This window comes from Lontra canadensis, unplaced genomic scaffold, assembly GCF_010015895.1.
Source record: "Lontra canadensis isolate GAN:19392208 unplaced genomic scaffold, GSC_riverotter_1.0 scaffold1, whole genome shotgun sequence".
Lineage (NCBI taxonomy): Eukaryota > Metazoa > Chordata > Mammalia > Carnivora > Mustelidae > Lontra > Lontra canadensis.
Genome location: NW_022630995.1, coordinates 115,629,075 through 115,644,802, shown reverse-complemented (window position 1 = coordinate 115,644,802; position 15,728 = coordinate 115,629,075). Strand labels below are relative to the sequence as shown.

Genomic DNA, 15,728 nt, shown 5'->3' with positions numbered 1-15,728 from the left:
AATCTTTTTTAAAAACCTATTCTATTTAAAAATTCATTTTCACCTCTCTTAGAATCTAGGGTTTCAAAATTACTGAACAGTTTTCTGCTTAATTTCTTACATGTAGATCACCAAAGGTTTATTCTGAATGTAAGAGTAAAAAGAATAAATACAGCTTATTTCACTAACACAAAATTCATGAGTAAGAAGTTAGTGCAGCTTATGTTTGAGATATTTACTCATGAGACCCTAAATTATCCTCTGAAATGCTACTATTTAAAATTTAAATCTCGGGATGTCTGGGTGGCTCAGTTAAGCATCTGACTTCAGCTCAGGTCATGATCCCAGGCTCCTTGCTCATTGGCTAGCCTGCTTCTCTCTCTGCTTGCCACTCTCCCTGCTTTTGCTCACTCTCTCTGACAAATAAATAAAATCTTTAAAAAATTTTTTTTTAAAATGTAAATCTCTAAGTTACAATGGGAATAGTTATTAAGGTAGAACTTCTTGGGGCACTTTTGTGGCTCAGTCGGCTAAGCATCTGACTCTTGATTTCAGCTCAGTTCATGATCTCATGGATCCTGAGATCCAGCCCCGGGGAAGGCTCTGTGCTGAGCGGGGAGACTACTTGAAGATTCTTTCCCTCCACCCCTCCCCGCCCTTGTGTGCACATGTGCTCACATGCGCTCTCCTCTCTTCTCTCTCTCTCTCAAATAAACGTTTTGTTTTTTTTTAAACATAGAACTTCCTGCCATAGGTTATGAATGTCCTGGAACCCTGGACTACCATGATCTAAGCCAGAGTTTATACTGAACAGTTATTCTGAGGACTGTAATATTTGTAGTTCTCGGTTGATGAATGAGTCTATAGGTTAACTGACTGTATAAGCAGATACACTACTTTAAAAATTGCTGAGAATTTATGAGAGCTTTTAAAGTGTAAGTATATTCTTTCTCTATCCTTATAACTAGAAGAAATATGTTTGATAACAGTGGGGATTAATAGGTTAATAGGAGAGTTAAAAGAAAAGTCCCTGGATTTCAAAATCATGTTTCACATATCAACAATTGAAGACCTTTAAGGAATAAAAAGGAAAAGAAAATATAAAGTTTTACAAAAATTCTTGTGGCCAGTGTTATAGCACCCGCCAAAGAGAGTTCATTTATTCCTAAAGTCTAGTTTATTCCTAGGAAACAAATGTAGCAAAGGTTACGTTTTTCTGTCACTGACAAACTGAGCTTGTATTTTTCTATCTATTAACAATAATTTATCACTTTAATAAATTATGCAATATATTGTACTCCTTCCATTTCTGCTAATCAATACTTCAGATTAAAAAAAATTTTTTTAAAGATTTTATTTGAGAGAGAGAGAGAGAGAGAGAGCGAGCGAGCATGAAAGAGGTGAGGGGCAGAGGGAGAAGCCGGCTCCCTGATGAGCAGAGGGCCTGATGTGGGACTTGATCCTGGGAGTCCAGGATCATGACCTGAGCCGAAGGCAGTTGCTTAACCAGCTGAGCCACCCAGATGCCCCAGATTAACATGTTTAAATGTCCTTTTTAGTGAAAGTAATACTTATTTCCAGAATTCTAAATAAATTTGTTGGAAATATTGTAAATTATGGTTTTCGTGAAAAGGCACATGTGCCGTCTTCAAAACTGGGATGAAAAACAAGGTCAAAATTCCCAATAGCAAGATAGAACTCCTCCAACATAAATTGGCTGACTTTTCAGTCTGAAACATGATTCTACAACCCAAGTGATTTCAGGCAGTAATAAAGAAAAAGTGGTATGTAATATTAAAAGCAAAACTCCACTAACTTACTGAAAGCAATTTGGCCCAAATACAGTGGCGAGATTGTGAACATTCATGCGGTTCTGCACATGGTGCTTGGCTACTTTTGTCAAGAACTGGCATAGGTACTTGAGGAGGCAGTAGTGGGTGTCAGGCAGCTCTTTTATTAAGTCTCTTAAGCTACTCTCCTGAGCATCATTTCTGTCATCTGGAAAGAAAAAGAATAAAAAACGCTCTCAGGCATACTGCACAGTAACAACAACAAAAGCACAGAGGCATCATAAGGTCTAATATTTTATTCAGGAAAAATTCCTAAAGGCTTAAATAAGCCCTTGAGAAAAAAAAGGGGGCAGTTTTACCTTTTCTTTGATATTTCAGCATTGAACTTATTTTAATGTTAAAGATTTACTAACTCATTCAAGACACCCTCAAAATTAAAGCTTTACTAGTGCATAAAATGGGTTCGTATTTCACTTCTGTGTGTCCTTACCCAAAATTAAGATATAGGTTGGCTTTTTATCCATAGTGGAACCTCCCATTTGATTACGGTCTTCAAGCTCGTTAAAAACAAGAATCTCTTAGTTGAATAAAATTTAATACAAGAGACATTCCTTGGTCACCATGAACAAGACTAAACTTAATCATCAGGAAATCTGTAGCTAGAGGAAACTAAAGGAAACTTTTAATCCCTACATAACTTTTTATCTCTCCCATGTCAGAGTTTAAAATTTAATATGTGCTTCTCATACAAACACCAAAAATATCTCACAGTGAGCCAAAATTCAGACAGACATATGAAGAGTTTCCTTCCATTCTCAAAGACTTGGGTGTTTTGTCAATATCTAAATACAGAAAAGTTATTTTAAAAAATTGTATACTACCTTCTCTCAGAGGCAAACATAAATATTTTATAGCAAATACTTTAGGGGAATATCACAACCCATCCTTTTAGGCACATGTCTAAGGCAATGAGAACTTAATCCAGTTACTACTAATATACATTGGATTCCTTAACTTAGGGCGGTTGCTTTAGCCAGTCAAAAGAATAAGAAACAGCAAAGAGAGGCAAATGTGATACAAAGGAAGTGGATTAGTCAGTGTTACAAAATTTATACATAACATGAGGCCATTAGAGGAAGTGAAAATCCAGAAAACATTCAGAAACTCACAGAAAGTGCTGCTAAGTGGCCAGAGAGCAAGGATCAGGAAGGTGGGTTCAGGAGTCACTTTCTGGGTTAGGATCTGGGTTCTGTCACCTGACACCTGGGTGACCTTAGACTTTAAACCTTTCCTCATTTATAAATGGGAATATTAACTACCTCATGGGGTTGTGATGAGGATTAAGAGTTTCAATTTACAAAGTACCCAAACCAGAGAGGTTGCCACATGGTAAGTGCTATGTAACTACTTGTTAGACAGAGTAACTTCTTTTACTTTACCTTCATTAATTTGGTTTTATGAGAGCACTGAGGTATTAATGAAATGTCTTTTAATATGAATCCATTTCACCTTTATGAATGTTAGAATAAGGGATGCTGCCAAAAGTACCAATGCCAAAAACGTACAGACTTCAATCTTTGTTAAAATCGTTTTAGAGAACATTCTATTTATGGTTGGAGTAACTATTTCTCACTGATCACCAACAATGTGGTCCAATAACCACTACAGGATTTACAGAAAAACAGTTTCTTGATATTAGAAAATTTTCACATTAAATTACTTTTAAAAAAGAAATCATATACAAATACTTCAATAATCCCTAAAAATATGTGGTGTGTTGTTTATGATGGCATTATTTTCCACTGTATTATGATCTTGACTATGTAAGAAATGGAAATAATTAAGTTTGGAGTGATTAAAAATTGAAAACTACCCCTTGCTCATACCTTTATGGTTAGAAATAAATATGAACTAAAAGAAAATGAATTCTATTTTGCCTTTTTAATTTTCTTACAGTGACTAATCCAAAGTGAATCTGGATATTTTCATGGGTACGTACTGTCTGTTTAAAACTATGGTTTAATTCTAGCATTTGAGGATACAGGCAACAGCATTCCTACAGCCTTGATAATGGGCCATTAGTCTTCTGGCTCTGAAATGAAACCTCAAATCCTAAGGCAGGCAATGTGTGAAGACACCAAATTGAATAAAACAAATATTGAAAACAGGAGTTTATAACAATAATATCTTTGAAAGAGAGGGAGAACTTTCATCACTGACTTCCAAGTTTTGAAATATGATAAATAATTTTCCCAGGAAATAAACTGGCAAGTAATAGGAAGGGAGACAGATACAGTCAGAGAATCTCAAACGTAACAAAACAACATAATTCCTTTAGAACATAAATGGAAGAATCACCAAATATCTTCTCAAAAAGAAAAAGCAGCTGAAGAGAAAACATCTTCCATTTCCTACGATGGAAGATAGATTCATTGATTCACTCACTAGGCGAGTATGCAAGTGTCCTCTACCTCAGAGGCTTTAATCGCAACGCACTCACTTTTAACCCTGAATATTCATAATTTACCTCCCGACTCTGTTCAAATATACTGACAGTGCAGTAAAGACCCTGATTTATTAACATAACATTTCTTGTCACCTCTTTTCCTACTAATAATGTGTTAACATACCAAGAATCTGTAATTTGTGTTGTTTCTAGAAATGTGGTAAAAATCGTTGCTACCCCCAGTCTGTAGCAATCTTATAGACAAGATTTCCTATACATGAGATTAATTGCTCAACACCTTTAAAAGAGGCTTCTAGGGGCGCGTGGGTGGCTCAGTTGGTTAAGCGTCTGCCTTCAGCTCAGGTCATGATCTCAGGATTCTGGGATTGAGTCCTGCATCGGGATCCCTGCTTGATGGGGAGTCTGCTTCTCCCAGCCCTCTGTTCTCTTTCTGTCTCTCTCCCTCTCGCTCTCTTCCAATAAACAAAATCTTTTTTAAAAATGTTAAAAAAAAAAAAATAAAGGAGGCTTCTAGAGGAATGCCTAGCACAGCAAGTGGGGGTAGGGGGTGGTTGGAAAGGAAGCAGTATTGGTGTAAATGTGCCTTTTGATGCCTCAGAGCAAAAGCTTATAATAATTACTTTATTATTGCTTGCATTGTTTTTTGATTTACTGATACCTAAATATAATAAACATCACTTGCCATTTGTGCTCTTGCATCAATATTGGTAATTACAATACCTCCAAGGTCTCACATTATTAAAAAAGCAAGCAAGGCTTCTATTTCTGTGAACATTTATTCATTATACTTAGGCTGTGTGTAATACTTATCACATGCTTTCTGTGTGTCTGGCATTCTCTAGGGATATAGCACTGAAAACAAACTTCATGCTTTTATAAAAGTTATAATATGATGGGGGAGACAAATAGTAGTCTAATAATATAAATGTGAGTGGAAATGTAAATGCTCTGAAGAAATTAAGGCAGGATTAGTAGGAAAAAAAGCAGAGTGATGTAGGGGTGGGAATGTTATTTCATTCAGCATGAGCTGGGAAGGCCACTCTGACATGGTGACAATCAAGCAGAGAGCTGAAGGAAAGGGAGAATGCTTAGCACATGCTAACGTGCTACTAATCAGTAGAAATGGCAAGGGCCAAGGCCAAGTGTTGGGAGAGTGGAAAGAAGTGAAATCAGGAGACAGTTCAGGAAAGACCCAGGGAAGATCATTACAGTCTTATTATAAACCATGTTCCCACCCCCTCAAACCTCAGTGAGGGCTTTGAGCTGTGAGATTGGACTTAAAAGGACCACTCTGGTTGCTGTGTTGAGTCTGGACTGTGAGGGGCACAGGGGAAAGCAGGCTGCCGAGCTGGGAGAGGATAGTCCTAGAGAGAGAGGCTGCTTGGTTCCTGGAGCAGGTAGATAGCAGTGAGATGGTAAGCCAAGGGCCATTCTGCATATAGTTCATATCTTGTTTGCTTTACATATGGAAGTTGTTTGTTTTACATATGAAAAATGCAAGCATGGAATACACATTCAGTCATTCAGCAAATATTTACTGAGTGGCTCTTCTGTGCCTGGCACAATTCTAAGCATTTGGGATACATCAGAAAACACAAACAGAAATCCCTGCTCTCAGGGAACTTAGATTCTAGTAGGTGCCACCTTAAGTGATAAATATAGTAATAGGTCTGGAGGGAAGTCAAAGTACAGGTTGGGGGGTGCCTGGGTGGCTCAGTGGGTTAAAGCCTCTGCCTTCAGCTCAGGTCATGATCCCAGGGTCCTGGGATCGAGCCCCGCATCGGGCTCTCTGCTCAGCAGGGAGCCTGCTTCCTCCTCTCTCTCTCCGCCTGCCTCTCTGCCTACTTGTGATATCTCTCTCTGTCAAATAAATAAATAAAATCTTAAAAAAAAAAAAAGTACAGGTTGGAGTGAGGGTGGTTATTACAATATAAATAAGATTGTCAGCAAGGCAATATAAACACTGAATATTGAGAAAATATTCAGTGTTTACTGGCAGTTTAACAACAACAACAAAAATCCACAAACCAGCAAATGTAAGCTCCTTCAGAGTTGGTTGGAGGCTGAGGTTTAAAGGGGTTTTAAATTCCTTCAATGCCTTACATATAAAAAGTGATAAATAGTTTTGATGGCCTGATACACACTTTTAAGATACACAGATAGTTACACAAACTAGCATACAAATAAAGAGACATCTGTATTCCAAATATATCTTGAAGAACGAATAATTTAATCCATTTACACAAATAGCAGAGCTGAAGCGTTAAGTAGGAAGGGGATCACAGAGTATTCAAACGATAACAGAAGTGTCATTTGGTGGTCAGAGGATAAGGACATTCATCAGTGAAATTCCACAGAAGGGCCTCTGAAACAGAAGTGAAATGCACCTCTGAAGTTGCATTAAAATATTTTAACTGCTGGGGTGCCTGGGTGGCTCAGTTGGTTAAGCGTCTGCCTTCAGCTCAGGTCATGATCCCAGGATCCTGGCATCAAGCCCCTGATCCTGCTCCCTGCTCAGTGGAGAGCCTGCTCCTCCCTCCCACTTTTTGCTCTCTCTTGCTCTCTCTCACTCTCTCTCTCTAATAAATAAAATCTTAAAAAAAAAAATTTGACTGTTTAAACTTATAGTTATTTCTAGAATTGGAATAAAAATTAGAATATAATTTATGAGCCAAAAGGTTTAAGGAAACTTTGCAGATGGAACAATGGTTAATAATTGAAATAGTCATCATTTTCCTTAACATTAATCTTTTCCTAGGACAAGAACTTTCTCCATTAGTGAAAGGAGTCATTTCAAATTACACAAATTTTCTTGAAAGCTTTCATTTGTTGTTGAGTAATTTTCACCCATTTCTCAAGCTAAAACACAAACATACAAGCACAGTATACATAGTATATGGAGAAAACTACTCAGCACTTAAAGACTGTACCATAAAAAAAATTTTGCGTTTCAGATTAAGCAGCAAACATTGAACCACGTGACAAGTGTTTGTTCTCATCTAAAAAAGATTATGATCATAATCAGCAATGCTGAACCTATATCACAAGATGGCACTTAACCCTAATCTGGACATTTATCGTGGTGCTTGCTGTGCACTTTGATTTTTCAATGGCCATGAAGTTATACTCTACTTACAACCATAGCCTGAGGAGGAAAAAATAGAAACCAAAAAACAAAACAGGCAAAATGCTAATCTCTACCATGATATATCTCAGAGCCACGAGAAGGTCAGCCATTAAAAGAACCAAAATATTTAGCCTCGTGGCGCCAGATTTATCGAAGTAGCTTTTTATTTCCTCATTAAGCCTCACAAAGGATTTATGAAAACTTGCTAATCTGTTAGATAGAACAATAAGCTGTTTCTGACTTTGAAGATGAAGAAAGGTCACAAGTCTGAGCATGTGGACAGCCTCTTAAAGCCAAAAAGAAGCCAGCAAGATAACAGGAATCTTGGCCTTACAACTCCATGGAATGAAAGAATGCCAAGGATCCAAGAGAGCATGGAAGGAGCTTCTCTCCTGGAACCTTCAGATAAGTACCCAGGCTGACCAACACCTTGACTTTGGCCTTGTGAACCTGGAGTAGAGACACCAGCTGAGCCCACAAACTTCTCACCCATAGAATACTGAGATAATTTGTGTGGTTTTTAAACCACTGAATTTGTGGAAATCTGTCACAGCAGCAACAGGAGCCTAATACATCCCCAGTTAGAGAGGACTAGACTGAAGATTAATTAACTTGTCCATGTTCACACAGTTCCCATGTAGCCAAGCTGCAATTCTTCAGTGGCATTCTGACCTCAGAGTTTGTGGTCTGATCAGTGCACTCCAACAAAGTCAGATACTGCTGCTATCATTATCACAGAGCAACTACCACCCGGTCTCGTACATGTAAATGTTTAACAAATGTTTCCTGAATCAACAAATGAACAAGCAAAATTGGTAAGTAGTGGGGGTGGGAATCTTAATTCACTTACATGATAAATTATAGCTTCATAGGTCCTGAGGTGTATGTGGAGGAATGTTTTAATAAAAACCTCCATGAATGGGTACAAAATGTTTTGTAGGATACGTGAGAACAAAACATGAATTATGTTTCCTTCTAAATATGCAATTGGTAAGAATGGGGAAAATAATCATACAACACCAGCTACACTGGATTAGACTGAGTTTTACAGCTGCATTTCATACCCCAGGAATGGAATCACTTCTTTAGACTGACAAGAAGCTTATCTAAACAACATAATTATATTTTCTAGTTAATGGAATTGGTATATTTCTATATAAAAGGAAAGGTTATATGTTTACAACTTTCTTGCAATCCTTGTCCATGACAAATTTCTCAGGGCCTCACACAAATTTCTGAAAGGACAGGATGATAAAGTAACTGATAACATTTATAAATTACAGTCTTTTCTTAGACATTAATGAAACTACGAATCTTATCTGATTAGATTCTACAAATGCAGAGGTATGCTTATTACCAAATTAGCCAATATCTACACTGATACTTCCAGCTCCCAGAATGAGCCTGCACATAAAGGCAAGGCCTACAGGATGAAAAAAGAATTAGATGATACTTTAATACTCACAGTCCCATAACACTCCCAATGATACCTAAATAGTATGTCAGCAAGTCTGTTCTGCAGGCATTTACTGAGTGCTGAATGCTTGCCAATGGGGGCAGACTGGCATAGATAAAAACACAAGAAATACATGAAATAATCTAACATCAAAATTGGGAGCTCATAGCCAGGCTAGATATCAGACACAAGCATTTAACAGCTAAAGAACCTGTTTATGTGGGAACGTCAGCACACAGGAGAATAGAAAAAAAAAAAATTCTAGCACTTCGGAAGGGGAGCCTCCCACAATATAATATGCTAATCTTGAACAATATTGGCAATATCCCAGCTAACAAACTTGGCTCTTTCCATAAATCTAGTGCTATATTAAATGGGCAAAGTACAGTAAGTAATTTCAATGGGAATCACTTTACCACTAGTTTCCCACCCTCTAAAAGACTAGTGATTAAATGCTCAGCTGTAACGGGACTTATTTGGTGTCATATGAGATAAGCCATCAAACGCAGGGTTCTTAAGCCTCTTTTGGAAGTTGCCTCTTTCTCCCCTAAGTCCTCAAATTGTTTATGAACTCAGTGTAAAGGCTGATTATTTCCACGGGCTTAGCAAAATACTGGTATTAAGAATACAGCTTAACAGCATTAGGGCAGAGCTATAGGCACCTAGCAAGTTGATCATCTGTAATCCCTTCAAATTAATATTCTTTAAACTTCCATTATTTTACATGACTTGATTTTCTACTAATACAAATTATATATATAAATATCAATACATATAAATATATACTTATATATTAAAAATTCATTTATTAGCTCTTCTATTCCTCTTCCAGCTCACTTAAGATACTCTTCACATAAAAACATTAGTGAAAAATACAGAATTTACTGAGGATTTCATTCAATTCACAATTCATTCTAAAAATCCCTAATAGACATTATCATCTTGGCCTTTAAGCAGCTGGTCTCCTCTCTGTTTTCCCTCTTCAAGCCCATCATCTTTCTACTATTAAAAATTCTATTCCCTGTACTACAAGAATAAAAACACAGACAATAATAGGTGTTGACAAGGATGTAGAAAAGCTAAACCTTCATTCATTGCTGATGGAACAGAAAATAGTACAGCTATCTTGGAAAACCGTTTCTTAAAATGTTAAACAATGTCACCCTTTGACCCAACAATTCCACTCCTAGGTAGATACCCAAGAAAAATGAAAACATATGTCCCTATGAAAACTTGTGCATAAATGTTCATTAACAGTATTCATAATAATCAATAGGTAAAAACTACCCAATGTCCATCAATGGGTAAATGGATAAATGCGATATAGTCATACAACAGAGAATTAGCCAGTCATAAAAAGGAACAAAGTACTGATGTTCCAACATGGACAAAACTTGAAACACATGCTAAGTGCAAAAGGTCAGTCACAAAAGACCACATATTGTGTACCTCCATTTACATGAATGTTGGTAAGTCCAGGTACATCTACGTAGCCAGATGTACAGATGTACATATGTCCAGGGCTGGGGAGAAGTGGGGGAGGTGGAGAGGAAGGAATGGGAGTATCTGCTAATGGGTGTGGGGTTTCTTTTTCTTTTGGAGTGATAAAAATGTTCTAAAACTATATAGTAGCGATGGCAGTATTCTGAAAATACTGAACATCACTGAACTATGTCCTTTAAAAAGGGCAATTTTATGTGTATAAGTTGTATGTCAATAAATTTGTTTAAGGAAATTCTGTTGGCTTTAAAATCAAGTATAAAAAAAAAGAAAGTCAGAGGAGACCTTTTAAACATAAACTTATCTACTTTTCCTCTTAAAACCTCACTAAAATGACAATGAAAGAATTTTTAAAAAGTATAAGCCATCTACGTGTGCACACACACACACGCACACACATGCATACACAAAACAACCAGTTGTTCTAATGCCGATTAGCTGCTCAGCCACAGACTCTCTATCCAAGTTTTCATAATCCCACTCACCACTCAATGCTATCTCCTTGGGTCAAAAAGGAAAATAAAGATATATAATGGGCTCAGGAAATGAAAGATCTAGTTATCAGGATCTACAATCTTAGAGATCATGGGGGGTTATATAGACAAATAATATTTTCCTGTCACAGGAATCTGGAGGGAAGTAGAACCAACTGGAATGTCATCAAATATATAGAGTTAGATGTGGGAACCTCGTTTTCCTGGCACCATGTTTCCAATTTATTCCAGTGGAGGTTTTGCACATTTGACTGACTGGCTCCTTGGGCAAATATGCAGGTGGCAACCTTGAACTCTTCTCTGGATTTAGGTCTACCCAGAAAAATCAAAGTTTATATATTTGGCATTGCTTATAGAAAACCTAAGAGGCACATACTGAAAATGCAAAGGGCTTAAATATGGAGTTTAGTGTAATGATTCTGGTTTTTCATAGAAACAAATTTGAGGGTTGAATAATTTCAAAAGAAAAGGAATTTCTCAGTAAGAAGGAATTAACCTGGGGAAGGAAATATGTCATATACTACCTATGGAGCTCATGCTATCCAAAGAATGATTATGTAATAACTAGTATTGTAACTAGCCAACATTTGCATGGTATTTTAAAATCTGCAAGGCAAAACTCCAACAATATAAATGGCATTATGATACATAGTATGGATAAAAGACAGGCTTAACTCAAACTTACTCTAGTAAATTCCTCATGTAACAAAGAAAACCATAACTCAGTCTTAAGCACAATTCAGTTTATTTAATTAGATTTCTTTACAATTAGGCACTGTACTGACTAAAATGACCCTATTATTAGGGTGGTTTTCTTTAAAAAAAAAAAAAAAGGTTGCTGTCTAAATTATCAAATTCTCATAAGCTAAAATTCACAGGCTCTTAACTTTCACAAACTGTTTGCACAGCTGCTACTATAAAATTCTGTTCCATTTAAAATCAAGTACAGGCGGAGACAAAGGAAAGGGACAATATCCATTTTAGGAGAAGGATTGATCACTTGTGTTTATCTAATTAAATCTTCTTCCCCAGAATCCACTAAAATGACAGTAAGATGTTGAAAAAATATAAGCACCAAGGACAAAAAAGAACAAAGAGAGAGGCAGATGATATTTCAAAAACATTTGGGAGTGAATCCAAGTGACTGAAAAACCCCTGTATGTTCTAAAGCCTACCAGGCTTAGATGAGCCCTCTACCACCCTGTGCATCCAGGCAAGCGTGTGGTCAGGCAGGAGGGCTGAGGCTTAGTCTCTGGATACTGTTAATGGATTCTTGTACTCCAGATAGTGAAGAGCTAGAGCAAGAAGAACAGCTGAAAATGTGAGGAATAGTGAAAATCTGCTAAGAAAGAATGCGCCCCTTAGCACACTTCCTATTCCCCTGCTCTTGAGGACAACAATGGCTGAAGAGAAAAATATGTCCACATAGAGACATCTGTGGTTCCCCAAATCAAATTGGTTACATTTCCCTCCATCTATATCCACTACTAATCCTCCTAAAGCAAAGTACCCCTTGTCCTCATATACAAATGGTTTTCTTAAATCACAATAGCCAAATATCATGTATGTTTATATGAAGAGATGCACAAAATCCCACAGACAAAACTAATAGAGGGAAAAGAACACTTAAACAAAAACAAACCTTTGTTAGTATTCCCAGAAAGATAGGATTAGGAATAGGGTGCTTCGAAAAAGAAATAGCACTTATATTTTGGATATTAGCAGCATAAAACTAAAATTTTTAAAGTGAGGTTGGAAAATAAAGTTGAGAATATTTAATAGAAAATAGAATTAAAGACTGTGATAGGAGAACAAGCATTCAAGATGGTGACACAGAAGATTCTAAGCTTATCTCCTCCCACAGATACAACCAATCTACAGCTACACATGGAACAATATCCTTTGCAAGACCTGACAAATAGTGGAACAGCACCTGCATAACAAAGCATGAAAGCAGCACACTGAGATAGGCAGGAGAGGCAGGGACTTGGTCTCACACACATAGAAAAACCCACCTCAGGCATAGCAACCACAATAAAGAGGGATCTTAAAAATATGTAGCTTTTTCCTGAGAACCAAAGAGTTTGGACACCCCAACTCTTGGGATCTGCAATGGAGAGAGGCTGCCAAAACATCTGGCTTTAAAAACCAAGACGGTTTACATTCAGAAGAATCACGGAGCTGCGGGGAATGGATAGCCCACACTCAAAGGGTACCCCAAGACTCAGTGTACAAATAGCAGTTTCAACAGTTCTTAGATCCACTGCTAATCTTAAAGTGTCTTCTGGGAAGACAGGAACCTACTGCTACTCTCTGGGGATGGATGTCATCCTTGCATTATTCTACCTTAGTTATGCCAGTGCTGGTGGGTGTCATCTTGGTACTCTCCCTCTAACTCGCTACCACTAGTAGGTACACTGCTGTCACAGTATCATCACAGTCAACTAAGTTGCTGGCCCCTGATGTCACAACTGCAGCCCACCACAGCTGGCTGGGCAAACACCTCAGCTCCCCATGCCACAGCAGTAACCCTGCCACAGCTGCAGGTGTATACAGCCCACACATGGGATGTCCCTTAAGCACCTGGCTCTAGAAGCCAGGGGTGATTGTACATCTGGGCCCCATGGGTCAAATCCGACACATGGCAAGTCCTTTAAGACCAGGAGAGGCAGCCATTTTGCCTAATACATAAAAATTAACATACAAAGTCAAATGGAATGAGGAGACAGAGGAATATGTTCCAAAAGAACAAGATAACCCCTCCAAAAAAGACCTTAATGAATGGAGATTTAAAAAACAAAAAACGAAAAAACAAAACCTACCTGATAAAGAGTTCAGAGCAATAGTCATAAAGATGCTTATAAAACTTGGGAGAAGAATGGAAGAACCTAGTAAGAACTTCAATAAGCAGACAGAAAACATGGCAAGAATATGAAACAGAAGTCACAGAGAAGAATACAAAAGCTGAGCTGAAAAATACACAAAGGGGTTCAAAAGCAGACTAGATTAAGTAGAGGAGTGGATCTCTGACCTGAATGACAGGGTACCAAAAATTACCCAAATAGAGCAACAAAAAAGAAAAAGAATTTTTTAAAAAGCAAGATAGTTTAAGGGACCTATGGTTCATCAAACAGAACATTTGCATTATAAAGGACTCAGAAGGAGAAGAAAAAGAAAGGGGGCAGAAAACTTATTTGAAGAAATAATAGTTGAAAGCTTTCCTAACCTGGGGAATAAAACAGAAATTCAGGTTCAAGTAGCATAGGAGTTCCAAATCAAATAAACCCAAAGAGAGGTACATCAAGATACACTATAATTAAAATATTAAATGTTAAAGAAAATCTTAGAAGTAGGAAAGGTAAAATGACTTACCACATACAAGGAACCTTCCTAAAACTATCAGTTGATTTTTCAGCAGAAATTTGCAGGCCAGGAAAAAGGGGCATGATACATTCAAAGTGCTGAAAGTAAAACAGAAAAACGAAACAAAAAAAACCAAACTTCTAACCAAAAATACTCCATTGGAAAAGCTATCATTCAAAACTGAAAGAGATTAAGAGTTTTCCAGACATTAAGACCTAAAGGAGCTCATCATCACTATTCCAGCCTTACAAGATATATTACAAGGACTTCTTGAAGCTGAATAGGTGCTAACTAGTAAAAAGAAAGCAAAATGGCAATAAGCATATACCTGTCAATAACTACTTCAAATATAAATCAACTAGATTCTCCAATACAAAGATACAGAATGGTTAAATGGATTAAATTAAAAAAACCACATCACTCATCTGTAAGTAACATACAAGAGATTCACTTCAGATTTAAGGAGATATACAGACTGAAAGTGAAGGGATAGAAAAAGATGTTCTATGCAACTGGAAACAAATGGAAAGCTGGTGTACCTATAGTTGTATCAGAGAAAACAGACCTAAAAAAAAAAAAAAAGCTAATAAAAGACAAAGGATTCTAATAATTATAAAAGGGTCAAAACAACAAGAAGATATAACATTTGCAAATATTTCTCTACTCACCATAATATATAATATATACACACCTAAATATATAAAACAAATATTAACAGACCTAAAGGGAGGTATAGCAGCAATAATAGTAGGTTACCTTAATACCCAGTTTATAGCAATGGATAGATCATCCAGACAAAAAACAAGGAAACATTGGCCTTAAATAATGCATTCTAATGTGGACTTAATATATACAGAACATTTCATCCAGAAACAGAGCACACATACTTCTCAAGTGAAGATTCTCCAGGATAGAACACATGTTGGGTCACCAAACAAGTCTTGATATGAAATCATGATTGATTTCATATTGAGTGAAATCATATCAAGGATAACAAAATAGACACATAGATCAATGGAACAGAGTAGTGAGTCCAGAAGAAACCCATACTTTTATGGTCAATTAATCTACAACAAAGGAGGCAAGAACATACATACAATAGGGAAAAGACCAGTTCTTCAATAAATGGTCTTGGGAAAACTGGACAACAACTCTCAAAAGAACGAAACTGAAACACTTTCTTACACTGTACAAATAAAATAAACAAAAACCTCAAAGTGGGTTAAGGACCTCAAAGTGAGATCTGAAACCATAAAAATCCTAGAAGAAAACATAGGCAATAATTTCTTTGACATTGGCCTTAGCAATATTTTTTTTTATATGTGACCTCTGGCAACAGTAATAAAAGCAAAAATTAACTATTGGGACTACATCAAAATAAAAGGCTTATATGTAGCAAAGGAAACCATTAAAAAAAAAACCACAAAAATTCAACCTACTGAATGGGAGAAGATATTTGCAAACGATATATCAAACAAGGAGTTAAGATTCCAGATATATAGAGAACTTTTACAAAACCAAACAAAACCAAAAAAAACCAACAACAATAACG

General features: G+C 36.8%; 1 protein-coding gene across 4 annotated transcripts in view; it reads right to left on the bottom strand.

Annotated features, from left to right (window-relative positions):
- Positions 1-15,728, bottom strand: part of FAM13A (family with sequence similarity 13 member A) — a 359,485-nt gene that overhangs the window by 267,046 nt on the left and 76,711 nt on the right. For all 4 annotated transcript variants that reach the window (XM_032861787.1, XM_032861771.1, XM_032861777.1 and 1 more), the window contains exon 4: positions 1,800-1,977. In XM_032861787.1, coding sequence (XP_032717678.1) covers positions 1,800-1,977 — 178 coding nt within the window. The remainder of the gene's footprint in view (positions 1-1,799; positions 1,978-15,728) is intronic.